The 15,051-nt window shown below is 41.7% G+C and overlaps 1 protein-coding gene across 3 annotated transcripts in view; it reads right to left on the bottom strand.

Moving 5' to 3' along the window:
* plcl1 (phospholipase C like 1) overlaps nucleotides 1-15,051 on the bottom strand; it is a 96,818-nt gene that overhangs the window by 26,610 nt on the left and 55,157 nt on the right. Inside the window, exons 1-4 of one of the 3 annotated variants that reach the window (XM_046053748.1) lie at nucleotides 2,465-2,470; nucleotides 2,101-2,175; nucleotides 1,718-2,005; nucleotides 1,312-1,599 (exon numbers count right to left, since the gene is read on the bottom strand). In XM_046053748.1, the coding sequence (XP_045909704.1) occupies nucleotides 1,312-1,599; nucleotides 1,718-2,005; nucleotides 2,101-2,118 (594 nt within the window). In that variant the 5' untranslated portion in view covers nucleotides 2,119-2,175; nucleotides 2,465-2,470. Of the gene's footprint in view, nucleotides 1-1,311; nucleotides 1,600-1,717; nucleotides 2,023-2,100; nucleotides 2,176-2,464; nucleotides 2,471-15,051 lie in introns of those variants that run through there. The other 2 variants (XM_046053747.1, XM_046053749.1) reach the window with 2 other exon arrangements.

Below are 15,051 nucleotides of genomic sequence, written 5' to 3'. Positions count from 1 at the left end.
GAAATTCGGTGAAAGAGGGGAGAGTCAGGCAGGATCGACAGTTTTTAAAGCTAAAGATGAAGTGAGTTAATTAGTAAAGCCTTATTCATTTAGTGAAGCTGACACATTTGATTAAACTTTAGTTATCTTGTTTTAAAAAGGACATTAAATTGACTGACCTCTAATTCCTTATCTCTTCCTTTCATTTATCCTTTCATATATATATATATATATATATTTATATTTTAATAATAATTTTATTTAAATTTTTTTTTTTTTGGGTCTGCTTCCTCTTCTTCTCTTCCTACGTTTTTATGTTGTTGTGCTCAGCCAAGGCCTGCCAATATCCTCCCACTCCGATATCATCTTGTTAAATGTGTGAGTTCTTGCAGGTAGTCAGCGGTCAGCTCACCTGTCTGGGCGGATGCAGATTTCTATGCTCCATGTGTTTCCAGGCTAATTCTGTCTCTTTGTGTCTGTCTGATGTTCAGGCAGCACAGGTGATAATCCAAACTAACTAAAGCAGCAAACCAACAAGGATGAAATAAATTCTACTGCTCCGAATACAGGAACAAACCATTTGATCAGGAGATACAACATCCTGCTGTGGCTGTAGTTGACGGGAATGGAGACGTACAGTCCTGAGTCAAAAGATGATAGTACATGGTGGAGTGCTTCATCAATATCTGAGCTTTGTTGATGCAAGACAGCTGGCAAGCTGTGTTTTATTTTTATGTGTCTATAACATTTAGCTAGTTTCGTTACTCTACTACTTTCTGTGTGGAAAGCTTTGTATGAACAGTCTTCCTCTGCAGTGATTGGAACTATTTTGTATCACACTGCAGCTAATGATTATTTTCATTATGGATTAATCTATTGACTCTTTTGTATGTCTTTGGTGCTCTGCAGGATGTGTACACCGGGTTTTCTGGTAAAACTATGAAAGCGGTGAGAGTGAACCAAAACAATAAAGCTGCTGAAAAACCAAAACAATAAGCTGAAACTCACCACAGATTTGAAGCAACTACAGGGTCTGGTGATGCAGGTTCATCACCATGAGCGGCCTCATTCACATACAAGTAGTCATGTGATCAATTGTTAATATAAAATTTAGATTTTAGGTGTTTTATATTATAAAATAGGTAAAATCATCATGTAAAAATGCATTTTTGCAACTGGTGGTGGACAGCTTTCTATTTGATACCCAAATGCAACCAGCCAACCCAGTCACTTCGGCCATAATTTGGCCATTTTGCTTGCGTGCAGCATTCATGTCTGCGTGAAGGTGTATTTGAAATTATTTCACACTTCTTCAGAAGATCTCCCACTCACCTTGGCTTCCTTGATACCGGGGCAGAGTTTACAGATGGTGGCGACTGCCACGTCCTCTGACACGATGCCGTAGCCATCTTCATCCACCTGGGCAAACTCCGCCGCCAGCCACTCACTCCTAATCTTGCCTCCCAGGCTGCCCTCTACCGCCAGCCCCCCTCCTTCACCCAGCCCTCCTCCTCCACCTCCCCCAGCTCCCCCGATGATTGAGGGGTGGGCCAACAAATAGCGAAGGCCCGTCACCCATATGTTGGCCACATCTGCCGACAATGCAACCAAGTCCAGGGACTGCAGGGTGGGACAGATAATAAAGATTACTAGGTGGATGGTGGGAACTCTAACAGGTTGTATGAATGTAAATCTCTCTGTAGATCTTTAAGGATGAAGCATGTCTCAACATTGGTACCTGGTAGTCATCCCCATGTATGATAGAGAAGGCTGCCTCCTCTGCCAGCTGTTCAAAGAGAGGGCCGTTATGGAGGAATGTCTCGGTGCTCTTCCCAATGCGAACCTCTCGCATGCTGGAGACGTCCAGCCGAGCCCGGTCCCCATCCTTCTTAGACGGTTCCCAGCGTAAGCAGCTTAGGTCTGCGTCCAGGGTGTAGAAACGACAGTAAACCCTGGAATTGGGCCGGATCTTCTTCAGTTCACACCCACCCTGCATGAACGCCAAGCAGTCTGCTGCACTGCTCACCTGGGACAGAAAATCAACTTCAACTTTATGATCTATGTTCAATTACAAAAAGTACAACAACATTTTTTTATCATGTACTAAAGATGCTAATCTACCTTCTTCTCAGAGGGCATGCTACTGAAGGACACAGTCTTCTTCCTGCCTCCGCCCACCTTCTGCGCTGAAGGATCCTGGGAAAAGACAAAGACAAAATGGCCAAGAGGTCAGAATGGGAAGAAGTGTTTCTACAGGTTGTGTTATTTTATATCTTTCTCATCAAGCTTAGAGGACAGGTTCCTCTTCATGGTGTAACAAGAAACCACTGTGACTGATGACAGGAGTTTCTGGTGTCAGAGTTAAAGTTTAAAGGTTATACGTCCATCCAACCACCTTATTTTAAGCTTTTTGTATAGAAAACCAGTACTGTTGTCTGAACCTTTCTTAGAGTGCGCAAACACATATATACACACACACACCTACTTTGTAACCCTGCTAAGATCCCTGCGTTCTGCCTCAGTTCCATCTCCAGCTAGTGACAGATTGATTGGCAGCTTCATCTCTGCGTGGTGAGCAAATGTCAATGTTAAGTTAACTTTCATTAGTGCTACAGTATGTCATTTTTGCTAAATGCCCCAATAATAGCTCTTCACTGATGCGTGATGAGCTGCGATGGTCCTAGCTGAAATGTCAGCAGTTATAATACGTGGTGCTGAGTACAGAGAGGAGGCCTCTTGTACAGTCCTTTTCCCTCCTCCTACCACCATCAGCCAGCAGTGTTTGGTTTGCATAGATATACTTTGCTGATTTAGGTGTATTCACAGTAAATGTTTCTCTTCAGATAGTTAAATCTGAAAAAACACTACAGATAAAAAAGAGACACCTGTAGCAGCAACAACCATCCACAGAAATCCACTCACACTTTCTACAGAAGTAGAAACCTCAGCATATTTTCTATAGCAGACACCTGAAACATGTCATCAATCCAATCAGGGTTACAAGCAGTTCTTATGAAATTAAGAACAGAAAATTACGAGTTAATCACTTACATATATTTGTTTTTGAACTGTATATATACACTGTATATAAATATTTTCTATTTTATTTTATTCTTCTCCCGCTACCCTGTGGGAGCAGGTTTCATAACCATCCACATCCTCTGAAGTACAAAGAGAAGCTGCCTCGTGCTAAATCTCGACTACCAATCACAGACAGACAGATTGAGCTGATATGTGATGAAAATGTGTCCAGATTTTTGAACATCTGTGTTTGTTCAGCTTTGTGTCTTAATACCCAGAACCCTTTACTGTGCAGCATAGTGAAAACATGTCATTATGACATCATGTCTGAATGAAGTAGAAAAACATTTTCTCCCATCATGTATGCAAACCGATGTGTATTTCCTACACCGTGAGTCACTGTCGTACTATATGCTTTGTGTACAAATACTCTCTAAACATTTTTTTCTACTGGCAGCAAAAATGTTTGAGCTTGTGTAAAAATGAATAATGTGTGTCTGTAGCCAGGTTTCCATCCAAATGTAGTGCATATTTTAACCTAATTTACATCTGCAAAAGGAAATGCGAATTAATGCGTGTTTCTAGTCCTTTCAAATTGTTGTGCAAATTTTAGAAGTTAAAGTGCACCAAAATAAACAGCTGGTGGCACCAATTCTCCAGTCAGGCGCCATTAATTCATTGCAGAAGAAGAAGGTGCAAGGAGATGACATAGTTAAAAGAGATCCAGTCACACCTCAAAGGTTTCAGTCTCTGCATTGCTTCACACATACCTTATAGGTTTTTGTCTCTTCAGTGGAAGTGGCATACTTCATGTACGTCATGATTTATTCACTGTTTGTAATGCACATTGTTGCATTTTCATTTTCCCATCTTTTCCATCTCAGCCAAGCATAAAAACTTTTTTAAGATATTCAGCTGCATGAAAAGCACCTAGTGTTTGTGTGATTGGATCTTGTGAGTGTGTGACGAGCTGACAAGCAGACATGGCAGTAACCTGACATCATCATAAATAATGAACATGAAGGCGTCGAGGGCAACCTGAGCTTGGGCTGGAAAACCAGGTTTACAGACTCCCAGACGGCGGGCCTGTTTCAGCGCCTCACTCAGCTTCAATGCCAGAAATCTGTGGTTTTATCTTGAACATTCAATCAATTGTTAATATTATTTTTATGTGATAGGGCACAGTGATTCATTGTTTAACAAGCTGTGGCAGGCTGTTGGCTCCTGGGAGATCTATGTGAAAGCCTCCTGTCGCTCACAGCTTATCTATTGTCAACAGATTATGAATAAACAAGGTCCACTCTGTCCAGCGCTTAAATCTGACAACTTTACTTCCTACACACTGACAACCCACGCACACACATACAGTTCAGTGGTTGACAGAACTGTAATTAAATCAAAAAACAACATCCATAACTGTCACAGATCCTGCGTGAGACTTTATTACGTGACTATTAAGCCTCCTTTCAAAACTACCCAGGAACCAAAGTGTGCAGTATTTCAGCTGAAACACACTATGATTAACTGATCATGAGGGAGCTAAATTTCAGGCTTTATATGATGTCACAAAGTCCTGTAAACACGCAGGGTGGATTTGAGTTCTTGCAGACCTTGGCTCTGCTTCCTGAGGCTCTGACAGGTCAGACTGAAGGGGGAAGCAGGGTCTGGTTGTAGGTGAGACTTTGCTGAGGAGGCAGTCTGGAGCTTCAGGAGACTATACTATATTATGTACATGATTTTATTTCACACTTACTGTGCAATGTATATGTCTGTTTCCCACGAATATATATGTTTATGAGGTGAAAGAGAAAAAAAAGGTTCTATTCAAGAGAATTAACTTGTCCTTGTGGAAAGGAGAGTTGAAAGGTATGGAACTACTCTGACATCACTGATATCAATTCCTCCAAAAGAAATAGGTCATGTTGGCACTAGAGGAAAAGTAAGGGGATGACAAAAGTTGTCAGAATTCATTCTCTCAGGACAATTGTTGTGAGCTGTTTTAGTCCAGATCAAAAGAGGACAAGTCTAGAACCACTTTAGCTGCACATATGACGAGTCATTCATTTTAAAGATTTCCTGTCACATACGAAAGTGTTGGACAAGTGGGATTTTTGATATGTTGGTGGTGTTACTTGAAAAGCAAAGGGATTTCCAATGTCATCTAAATTCATCCTCCCAGGACCATGAATGTTTGTACCAAATTTATTATATAATTTATACTATTTAGATCATAAACTGTATATAAGTGGACATAGTCATCATGACGTCACCCCTTGGTTTGTGGACTGCTGTTCTGAAGCCCCGAGTTTGACAAGACGGTGGAGCTAATGGCTGTGTGTGGAGCTAGCTAGCTTGCTTAGCTAGGTGCATCTGTAATTCACTTTAATTGTCATTTCAACCGGGATGATAATTTTGTCTAGCAAACAACAGGCTTAAAACTAAATGTACTCACCAGAGAAAGTGAACAGCCAACTCCTAACACGCTTTTTCAACGGCAACATACTACGAATCACTCTAGCCTGATTGACAGGTCGCCATAGTAATCAATCACAGATAACCCCTGCCCTGAAGCATACTCTGCTTTATGGTCTATTTTCCTATACATGGGACCATAATTTACTAAATGAACATCATGCTGTGTTGAAGAAGACATGAAAGTAGCGACTGAGACCATGAACTCATTAGGAAAGGCTTTACTGAGGTATTAAATCGGGTGAGAAGTAGCAACATTTTACCATTATTTCTAATGGAACCAGACTTCTTGCTTTTTTTTCCCCTTCTTTTTGCAACCACAGGAGTCGCCCCCTGCTGGCTGTTCAATAGAATGCAGGTTTAAGTCACTTCCGCATTCGCCTCATTTCTCTGACTGGATTTGGATATTTCTGGCTTAATTTAGATATTTTGCTTTCTAACCAGACCAGTCAATGTTGCCAGAGTCTATTTTGGCCAAGGTAAGATAACTGCAAAATCAACACTTGAAATGAACAACTTTTTGGAGAACTTAACCAAAACTCAACAACAGAGATATACTGTATGTCTTAGCTTAGCTTTACAATGCCTAAATGACATCTGTGAGGACACAATAAAAAAATGTGTTGGAATCAACAGTGTGCCATGCTGTGCAGACACACGGCACTCTCGTTGCTTGTTAGGCATTCATCTACTGCAAAGGAAGCCACGGGGGGTCAACAAAGATTCAAAGTCTCATTCAGACTCCTAGTCCCTGCAAAGAGACTGCATGTGGATCATTTGAATGAGCTCTGGTTCAGGGTAATTGAGTGGACGTGCTGGAACATCGATGGAGCCACATTTGGGTTGGACTCACCATGGAGGAAACAGGGAAGGTGAAGGTGAGCTAAACTCCCCGCTCCTTTCATCAATAAATTGTGTTCTAAACAGAAAACCATAAGACTCAAAGTTCTTGTTCAAAGCTTGAGGTCCATTAGGTTGCAGTTCTGTTTCCAACATCAATAATGAAGTTTGGGCCTCAGCTTTTAAGCCATAAATGGATGATAATAGAAGAAAAAAATGCCCCATGCCATACATACCATCAACCTACGGTGTACACACACACCATAAAGCAGCTTACTGACAAAAACACATTCATCATGAAGAAACAACACCTGTATAACACCATGTGGCAGGTGTTATTTCTTCATGGGCAAGCTGTGGCTCAGGAGGTAGACTGGGTTGCTGCTAATCTGCAGTCAATTGACCATTTACCATGTTGGGTTTGAGCATTTTTATTTGTGTATCAAAACAAGGGTTCATTATTTTCAGTTTTTAGTTTCACAATTTGGAAGTGTCACAACCTTTAGCATTAAAAATGGGTAAAGATTTGATTTCATACTATAAATAACAAATAACTATAACAGTTGGATCTTAAAAATACTAATAATCTGTGGTTTGTATTTAATGATTTTATTTTATTCTGAGGGGCTTAATCATCAACTCATCTCCCTTTTTTCACTATTTTTCTTCACTTTCTATAAATGGAGGCATCATCTGAGTTGTTGCTCATTTCTCAGGAAGCTCTTTTACTATATGTTTACTACTCAAAATACATACTAATACTTTCATCTAGCAAGAAACTCAACAACTTTTGGTTATTTGTTCTTGTAAGTGCATGTTTTAGGACTCTTGAGGGTTGTTTTCCTGATATAATAAAACTTGAAAAATGTAAGTGAAGCATGGAAACATAAAATCCATGTGAAAATAATTGAGCGTGAAGGTACAAGAGTAATGTAACACTACATCCACTTTTTTTAAGTTACTAAATTACATTTACTGTCACTTTATTACACTATGAATTGATCCTGGTTCCAACCTGTAGTGTTCACTACAACAGAAGTTATTAATAACAGAGAAAATGCAATAATTCTGTCCTCTAAATCCTAAAATTTTTTTATGACATATCAGTGGCGTTGTGTGTGTTCGAAGGCATTCTTTTAATTTGTGAAGGGGGCATTTTCAAGCTCAAATGGGGTGTTAAGTTGCTCTTTAAACTTCTGCCAAACTTCTGTCATCTGCCAAGGCAGACCACAAAATATGCTTGAAAGCTTTGGAAAGCAACAAGTAAGTTGGACTTTGTGGTCATTATTTCTGACAAACAGGTAGATATAAGTTTAAATGCAGACATTCTGACTCAAAAAGTTCAGAGTATTCTTGGGCAAAATGTTTGAGCCCAGTACAAAACACACCCACAGATGACGGCAGGACAAACACAACAGACAGACAGACAGACAGACAGAGAGAGAGAAAGAGAGAGAGCAGAAAATCTTCTCCTCGAACCATTCGCTACACAAACATGTATTGATTTCCAATTCCAATATTCCCACAACTCCCGGCACACAGACAGACACTCAGAGAGGCAGCAAGGTCAGTGTTTCCAATAAAGGCTGCTTGCTTGTTTGTGTCTGTTCACATAACTGTACCATAAAATGTCTTTTTTATTAAGTTGGTCAGCGAGGAGGCTGGACAGATGAGCTTAGAGAAAGCAGGTCAGCGGGTATTTAGGTGGACAGAGCCGGGCGGGGCAGCCATGAATGTTAGTGATGCTCTAGGGCAGCATGGACATTTGGGAACATTGACGTTGTTGTGGCTGTCCTTACTAATCCAGTGTGTGCATGCACGCATACGTGCATGTTTCCACTGTCACTTTGACATCTCGGTGCATGACACACGATGCCATCCAGGAAACTATAGCCACGTCCTAATAAAGCCGCTAATGCAGCTCTCTGTGAGGCCTAAAATGGCATCTATCAGTTATAATCCATAGCCTGCTTTAAGCTCCATCTCCCTCTCTCTGGTTTGTTTGACTTCCACGCTCTCTTTAGCTCAGATGTGATCATTCTCTCCATCACTGAGTTGCTGCCAGGGAAAAATCTCAGCACAGATGGAGAGATGCTGTAGAGAAATGGGACCAAAAGCTCGAGGGAAAAGAGACACGATCCAAAGAAGGTCAGACAAGACGGATCAAGAGAACGGGTTAAAAATGAAAGGGTGTCCTTTAGAGGAAACCAGAGCAATTAGCTGGAAAATTGAGTGTTTACAGCACCTGGCTCTTCACTCTGTATAAACCCAGCACAGACCCTGTTCGAAACCAAAGATGTTTTGTGTTCAGACGTTGGTCAGCGATGGTCATCACAGCAACACAAGAGGCCAAAAACAACGGCAGCAACAGCGGCCGTGAAACTGAAGAAGTGGTGGAGTCTACAGACTATGACCATCAGACTCGACAAACTGCAGCTGTTTGAGTTGGAAAAACAAAAGCCCAGGTGTGGGAGGCTTTGAAAGGGTTGACTTTTAGATAGACTCAAGAGAAGAGGTTCTGGAAAGCAATTCAACAAATTATGGGATGAAAGGAGACTGTTTTCCGTAATGGAAACCGACTAAATCCAAACAACATTACTGTATGATATGACTGCAGGCCTATGACCTGGGAGATTTTATCTTTTCCTCCACATTTCCTCGTGGCATAGTGCTTTAAGATGATCTTGCTTTGAAAATGCAGTATTTCTCCGACTATGAACATATGTGGACGCCTGAACATTACACCCATATGTGAATGTTAAGTATGGGCATCAGTCTGCTGCTATAAACTTCCACTTCCACTCCTCTGGGAAACATTTCAAAAGATTTGGTAACCTGGCTGAAGGGATTCGCTTCCATCAGCCACATGAGCATAAGTTGTTAGGTGATTCAACTAACTACATTTAGCTGCTAAATAAACTGAATAAGAAGAAGTTTTGGCACATGGTCTACATTTAAGCACATCCTAAAGGTGTTGGATGGGGTTGAGGTCAGGGCTCAGTCAAGGTCTCCCACACCAAACTGGGAAAACCGTTTATTTACGGAGCTGCATGCACATTAATTGTGCATGATGATATTGAAGCCGGAAAAAGCCCCAGACTTAAAGTTAACCAAAGTATGTGGAGGGAGGTGTCCACATACATTTAGCCAAATATGTATAACAGTAAACATATCACACCCCACAAAATAATGCATTTTGGTCCAATCATGTACCAACAACTGATGGGCCCCACATCACCCAACAGTGTATTTTCAAAGCTAAAACAGAGCAATTAGATTCATTCATCCCCGCAGATCATTACTTCCATTACTCTGTCCCCTGTCCTGCACAGTGACCTTCAACAGCAGTACGACAGACACACATTAATTTCCATATCCACATAAATGAAGTGAAAGTAGCAATGGAACATTAATGTGAAAATCCATTTTCAAATGTGACAAAACTCACATCCTTCACACACACCAGCCATTCATCAATCCTGCACCCCGCCTCAGTGTTTCCATCTATTGACAAATTTGTTTATACAATTTGTTAACCTTGTGCATAATGCTCACACACACAGACTGCTGAACACACCAGACGAACACCTGGCAGTTGCATAAATCCAGTCCCAATCTGATCCCATGATCTGGCTAATGATCCCTCAGCACATTGGCAGAAGATTACCACAATACATTTGTGCGCTGCCGCCCGCATCCACAGTCTTACAGCCACTAATCCACAGCAAAGGACTGTGTATCACAGTCAGCACAAGAGCCCAGAGCTGTGCACAACACACACACACACACACACACACACACACACACACACACACTAACACTCGGAGGCATTCAGGCATGCAGGATAAATACTAATGGCAGACATTTACACTTCATTCCAATTATTAACTCATTCTTCATTAAGGATATTATTTATTGATGTATTCAGTTACACACACTTGTCTGACTACTTTCCGTCAGTGCTAGAGGCTCAAATGGAAAAGACCTTTTTCACACGAGACGATTTGACTTTTGTCATAGCACAGGTGGAACTAATATCATTAACAGTGGCTCTGTTCCAGTGAAGTGCCCCAGTAAGCCATGTCAGTGAGCCAACATGAATAATAACGAGGGCCAACAGGCACAGCTGAACTGAATGCAGTCACTATTACTGTTTGGGATGCAAGTCTGGACACACTACAAAGCAACATGTGACTGAGGCAAACAGTGGTGCACATGTACAGTATTGTATTGTATGAACTTCATGGCAACTTTCCCTTTACACCAGCACACCAGTTTATTCAAAGTGTCACAGTACACTTTCCAAGTGCGTAGTACACAATGCAATTGAACAGATGGTAGTACATAAAAACAAAGTACCCAAAAGAAAGTAACAGTGTGTTTGTTGACAGGAGGAACCGGCTCTACTGAGAGGTTGCTAGTGCTGGAAATCCTGTCATGCTGTGGTAAGGGGATATTGGACAGTAGCAACTCAGCAGTTTATACTCCGACTAATGAGAGTTAAATAAAAGTGGATGGCTATGCTCTCTCCATTATAAATTCTTAGGCTCTCTGCTCCCTCCAGGGTCAGCACTGTCTAGACAGCTTGCTTTGGTTAATGGTTACAAAAGTTGAACTTGACGCAAAAGATTAGTGGAGATTTGCTTCGTGACCGGACCTTAGTGGGGACTGGTGTGGGGGAGGAGTAAAGGTAAAGGTGCAGTATATCACACAAGGTGCTTCTACACCAGCTTCAGTTGCTGCATGAACGTCATCAAACTGACAATCAGGTTCTTCCGCACAAGCAATTAAAAAAATATATTTATTTTCTCTTGATTTGGCCTCCCATTCACATTAAACCAGCCTTCACCTTCAAAAATACACTCCAGAATGGATGAATCTAAAAACACAGCTCTCACTTTTGTGGTTTCGACGGGGAGAACTATTTAAAATCATGACATAAGCCAACCTTTGTGTTAAACTGTCTGTGATCACTCATTGTTATATGTCAATAAAGTTGCTCTCACAAAATGAGCGTTGTCATGGGTCTGTATGTTTGTGCTTTAAAGACAAAACCAGACACCCAACAACAGTGACTCCGTCGTCACTGAGGAGCCACAAAACTACCAAAAACTGAAAACAGCATGTCACAACAGTTTGAAGATGCTGTTAACCTTTTGCCCTGTATGTGTGAGTGTGAGTGTGCCTCTTTCAGTTTGATTTACCTTCTCTTACGCTAAATTGCACACAGACACCGATGGAGCTTTTTGAAAGACGAGACTGTCAGAGCGAGCCCGTGTGAAGGAGCAGAAAGAGTCATAGACGATAAAAACCTGATCAACACTTTCAGGGAGTCGTGCGAAACTAGAATGATTAATTGAAATATCCGTGACTGGAAGTGTCTCTGTATGAGTCTGTGGGCGGGAGTGTGTGTGCAGATATTTCAGTGCATGCCCACTGATTGTATTCGATTGAGTCATCCAATGAAAGGCGCTATAACTCTGATTCCAACTCTGTGTGGTAGTGTTTGTTGCTTCCTGCACAGTATGGATTTAGTGCTGTGCAGTGAACCACTTAAATCAACACAGCAAACTCAATTTGAGTCATTATATATAAAAAAATCCCCCTCTCACCCCTTGTGGGGTGGTATGTGTCATCCTCAAGCTCGGGTCCTCTACCTGTCACCTTTTACAAAGCTTCATGTCTCTGCATTGACCTGAACCTCAAGTGGTCTGTGAACAATGTTCATACGTCTCTTGAACTCTCTTGATCTGTTTGGAGGCTTTGACGCTATTGGTTGGCGTAAATATACCTGTCCCTTGTTGACATAGAGGCTGCGTTTGGCTGTACGCATGCGTAATTTGTGTTCATGTGGGCTCTTGCTAGTGGTTATGTTTGGTCTTCGTACCAATCACATGTCCTATACACAACTTTTGGTATTTGGGACAGTCCATTTGATATATAAGAATGTCTTTCTGTGGTGTTTTAAAAACAACAGTCTATGAAAGGACAAAGTTAAATTATATTTATTAAATTAATATGTCAAGCATGAGCAGAGGTAGCGTGGATAGATGAGGGTGGCTGTATATGTATATGAGCCTTGAATCTCAGCTCAGTTGCTTGTTGAAACGGCCGAATAAAAACGCTGCATGCCGTTTCCATGTTTTGGTGAATTTTAGCAGCTCTTTCCAAATTAAACAGTCCCTTCACTCCTGGTTTCAATGGTAAACCCCCACAAGAATGACAATTACCTACAAAAAACACTATAGTCTAAGGAGACACGTTTTTCATCCATCCATTGTCAACCGCTTATCCTGCGTACAGGGTCGCAGGGGGGCTGGAGCCAATCCCAGCAGACATCGGGCGCAAGGCGGGGTACACCCTGGACAGGTCGCCAGTCTATCGCAGGGCCACACATAGACGAACAACCACGCACACTCACACCTAAGGACAATTTAGGGTAACCAACCAACCTAGCCTGCATGTCTTTGGATGGTGGGAGGAAGCCGGAGTAGCCGGAGAGAACCCACGCAGACACGGTGAGAACATGCAAACTCCACACAGAAAGGCCGGGGCAACCGGGGTTTGAACCCACGATCTTCTTGCTGTGAGGTGACAGTGCTAACCACCGCACCACCGTGCCACCCGGAGACACGTTTTAATAAACATAAATCTTTAAGTAACATTTAGTTTTTAAACAAATGGCAAACTTACCAAAACTCCCTTCACCTTCATGCATCATGGGAATTCTGAGGGACGGACGTAGGCTACTGTGTAACGTTATCACCCCCGACTCACACAGGCTGCGTGTGCGCTGCGGTTTAGTTCCTGCGTCAACTCACACTGGAAGCCTCTAAGAAGTGTTTCAGCAGCGGAGCGTCCTTTTTGTGCTACTACATTCTTCAAAAGTTCTGTGGCCCGCTTTCGTCCCTCGTCTTGACGGGTGCATGTAGCAACTAAGGAGCATTTCAGAATAAGAACGTTTTGCCTGACGGATTTTGCTGACATGTTTAGGTTTTGTTGATTTGGGGATTAGCGGTTCCTTTTTGTGCTTCTACTATGATTAAGTAGGCTACGTAGTAAAAATATTTTTTGCCTGATTTAACTGTGTTTATTGTTGATATAAAATCGGAAGTCTGTACAGGGTAATTTATTTAGAAAAATGACCGGATTCCCTGCCGTTTCTGCTTGATGCTGGGATGCTTCTTGGATATATATATACATATATACACACAGTATATATATATCTCGGTTTTCAGCCCAATAAAGTTGCTTTTTAATTTTACTACCACACAGAGCCCGACCCTCAATGGGCAACTTACATCATAACTTAGGGCCTCCATATTAAACTTACTAGATGTGTGTTTTCTGATTAACCTTAACCTTGTCCCTCACAGTAACCTGGATTCTTGTGTGTCTTGGTGAAGCTTTGGCCTCATGCTGTGTAGCTGATTGTGAAGGACAGCGGAGTTGATGGGGACATTTCAATCAAAGCCCTTTGTACCACAATCTTGCAAACACACACACACACACACACACACACACACACACACACACACAAACATTAACAGGCTCTGGCTGCTCTCAGGTTCTCTGCCTGTCTGCTCGCATATAATGAAGAGAATCTCTGATGGATTTCAGCAAGGCTTTTCTGCGTCACCTTGGCTGATTCCCTACTCACAAACAAACAAGCACTCACACACACACACACACACACACACACACACACACACGCACACACACAGTTTAAAAACGATGCTACTGGCTAAAAAAAGATGTGCTAGAGCGCCTGAAACTAGTGTGCGTGCATGAAAACACAAGGCGTTTTCAGGCATGGAATACATAACATTGCCGGTGTCATCTATCCGTTAAAGTAAAGGCTTTTTGTCATTCAGACATAGGTGACAGGTACAGGAATGTTCTTCAAACCAGGCGGATTGAACAAGATTTTAGTGTTGAATTGGTCGCCCCTGTCAAATTTTATATTCAGGCTGAATTTCAGCCACATCTGTTGTCATTTGATGTGCAGTTTGAGTTGATCTGGCTCTCGACTGTCTTACAGTTCGAGCAGTTCCGTCCGATTTCAAGTGTGATGCACTGTGTCTGTCTAGCTTTACGGCTTCCTTCTGACATTGGGTCACTTAGGTTGCTTAGGTCTTCTGACAAGGGCTTACTGGTCGTTCCTCGTTCCGCGCGACTAAAAACAAAAGCTGATCGTGCCTTTGAAGTAGTGGTTCCCACACTGTGGAGGCTCTTCAAACATTCTGCTGTGTCTCCCTTAAAAGAGCAGCTGAAGATTTTTTTTTTCAAAATTTTTCTCACCACATGCTGTCAAATGTGTGTGAATAGTGTGTGTTTTGAAGGTCTGTTATTGCTTATGTTTTATTGTTGTCTCTTTACTGTTTTAATGGTCTTCTTTCTAATGTTTTACTTTTGTAAAGCACTTTGTAACCTCACTCTGTGAAAGGTGTTATATTAAATAAACTTTACTTACTTACATTACAGGACATTTACAAAAAGAGATACAATTCTTGAGCGATATTTGGTGCATGAGAAGGAAGACACAAAAGAGAAAGAGCAGTGAGTTAAAAATGTTGTTATAGCATGGATGACGACTCTTGTTTACTGCTCTCTGTTCTCTCTGCATCACTGATGGATTTATAAACTTATTTTGCAGTTGAAGCCTCATTTAATGACCATAGTGAGTGCGAGTGACGTTTACCCTTCTCTTCAAGTGAATCCCCAGATAAGTTCCCACAT

Source organism: Micropterus dolomieu, linkage group LG07 (genome assembly GCF_021292245.1).
Source record: "Micropterus dolomieu isolate WLL.071019.BEF.003 ecotype Adirondacks linkage group LG07, ASM2129224v1, whole genome shotgun sequence".
NCBI classification, from domain to species: domain Eukaryota; kingdom Metazoa; phylum Chordata; class Actinopteri; order Centrarchiformes; family Centrarchidae; genus Micropterus; species Micropterus dolomieu.
Note: the sequence above shows the minus strand (reverse complement) of the source record. Positions and strands in the feature narration are given on the sequence as shown.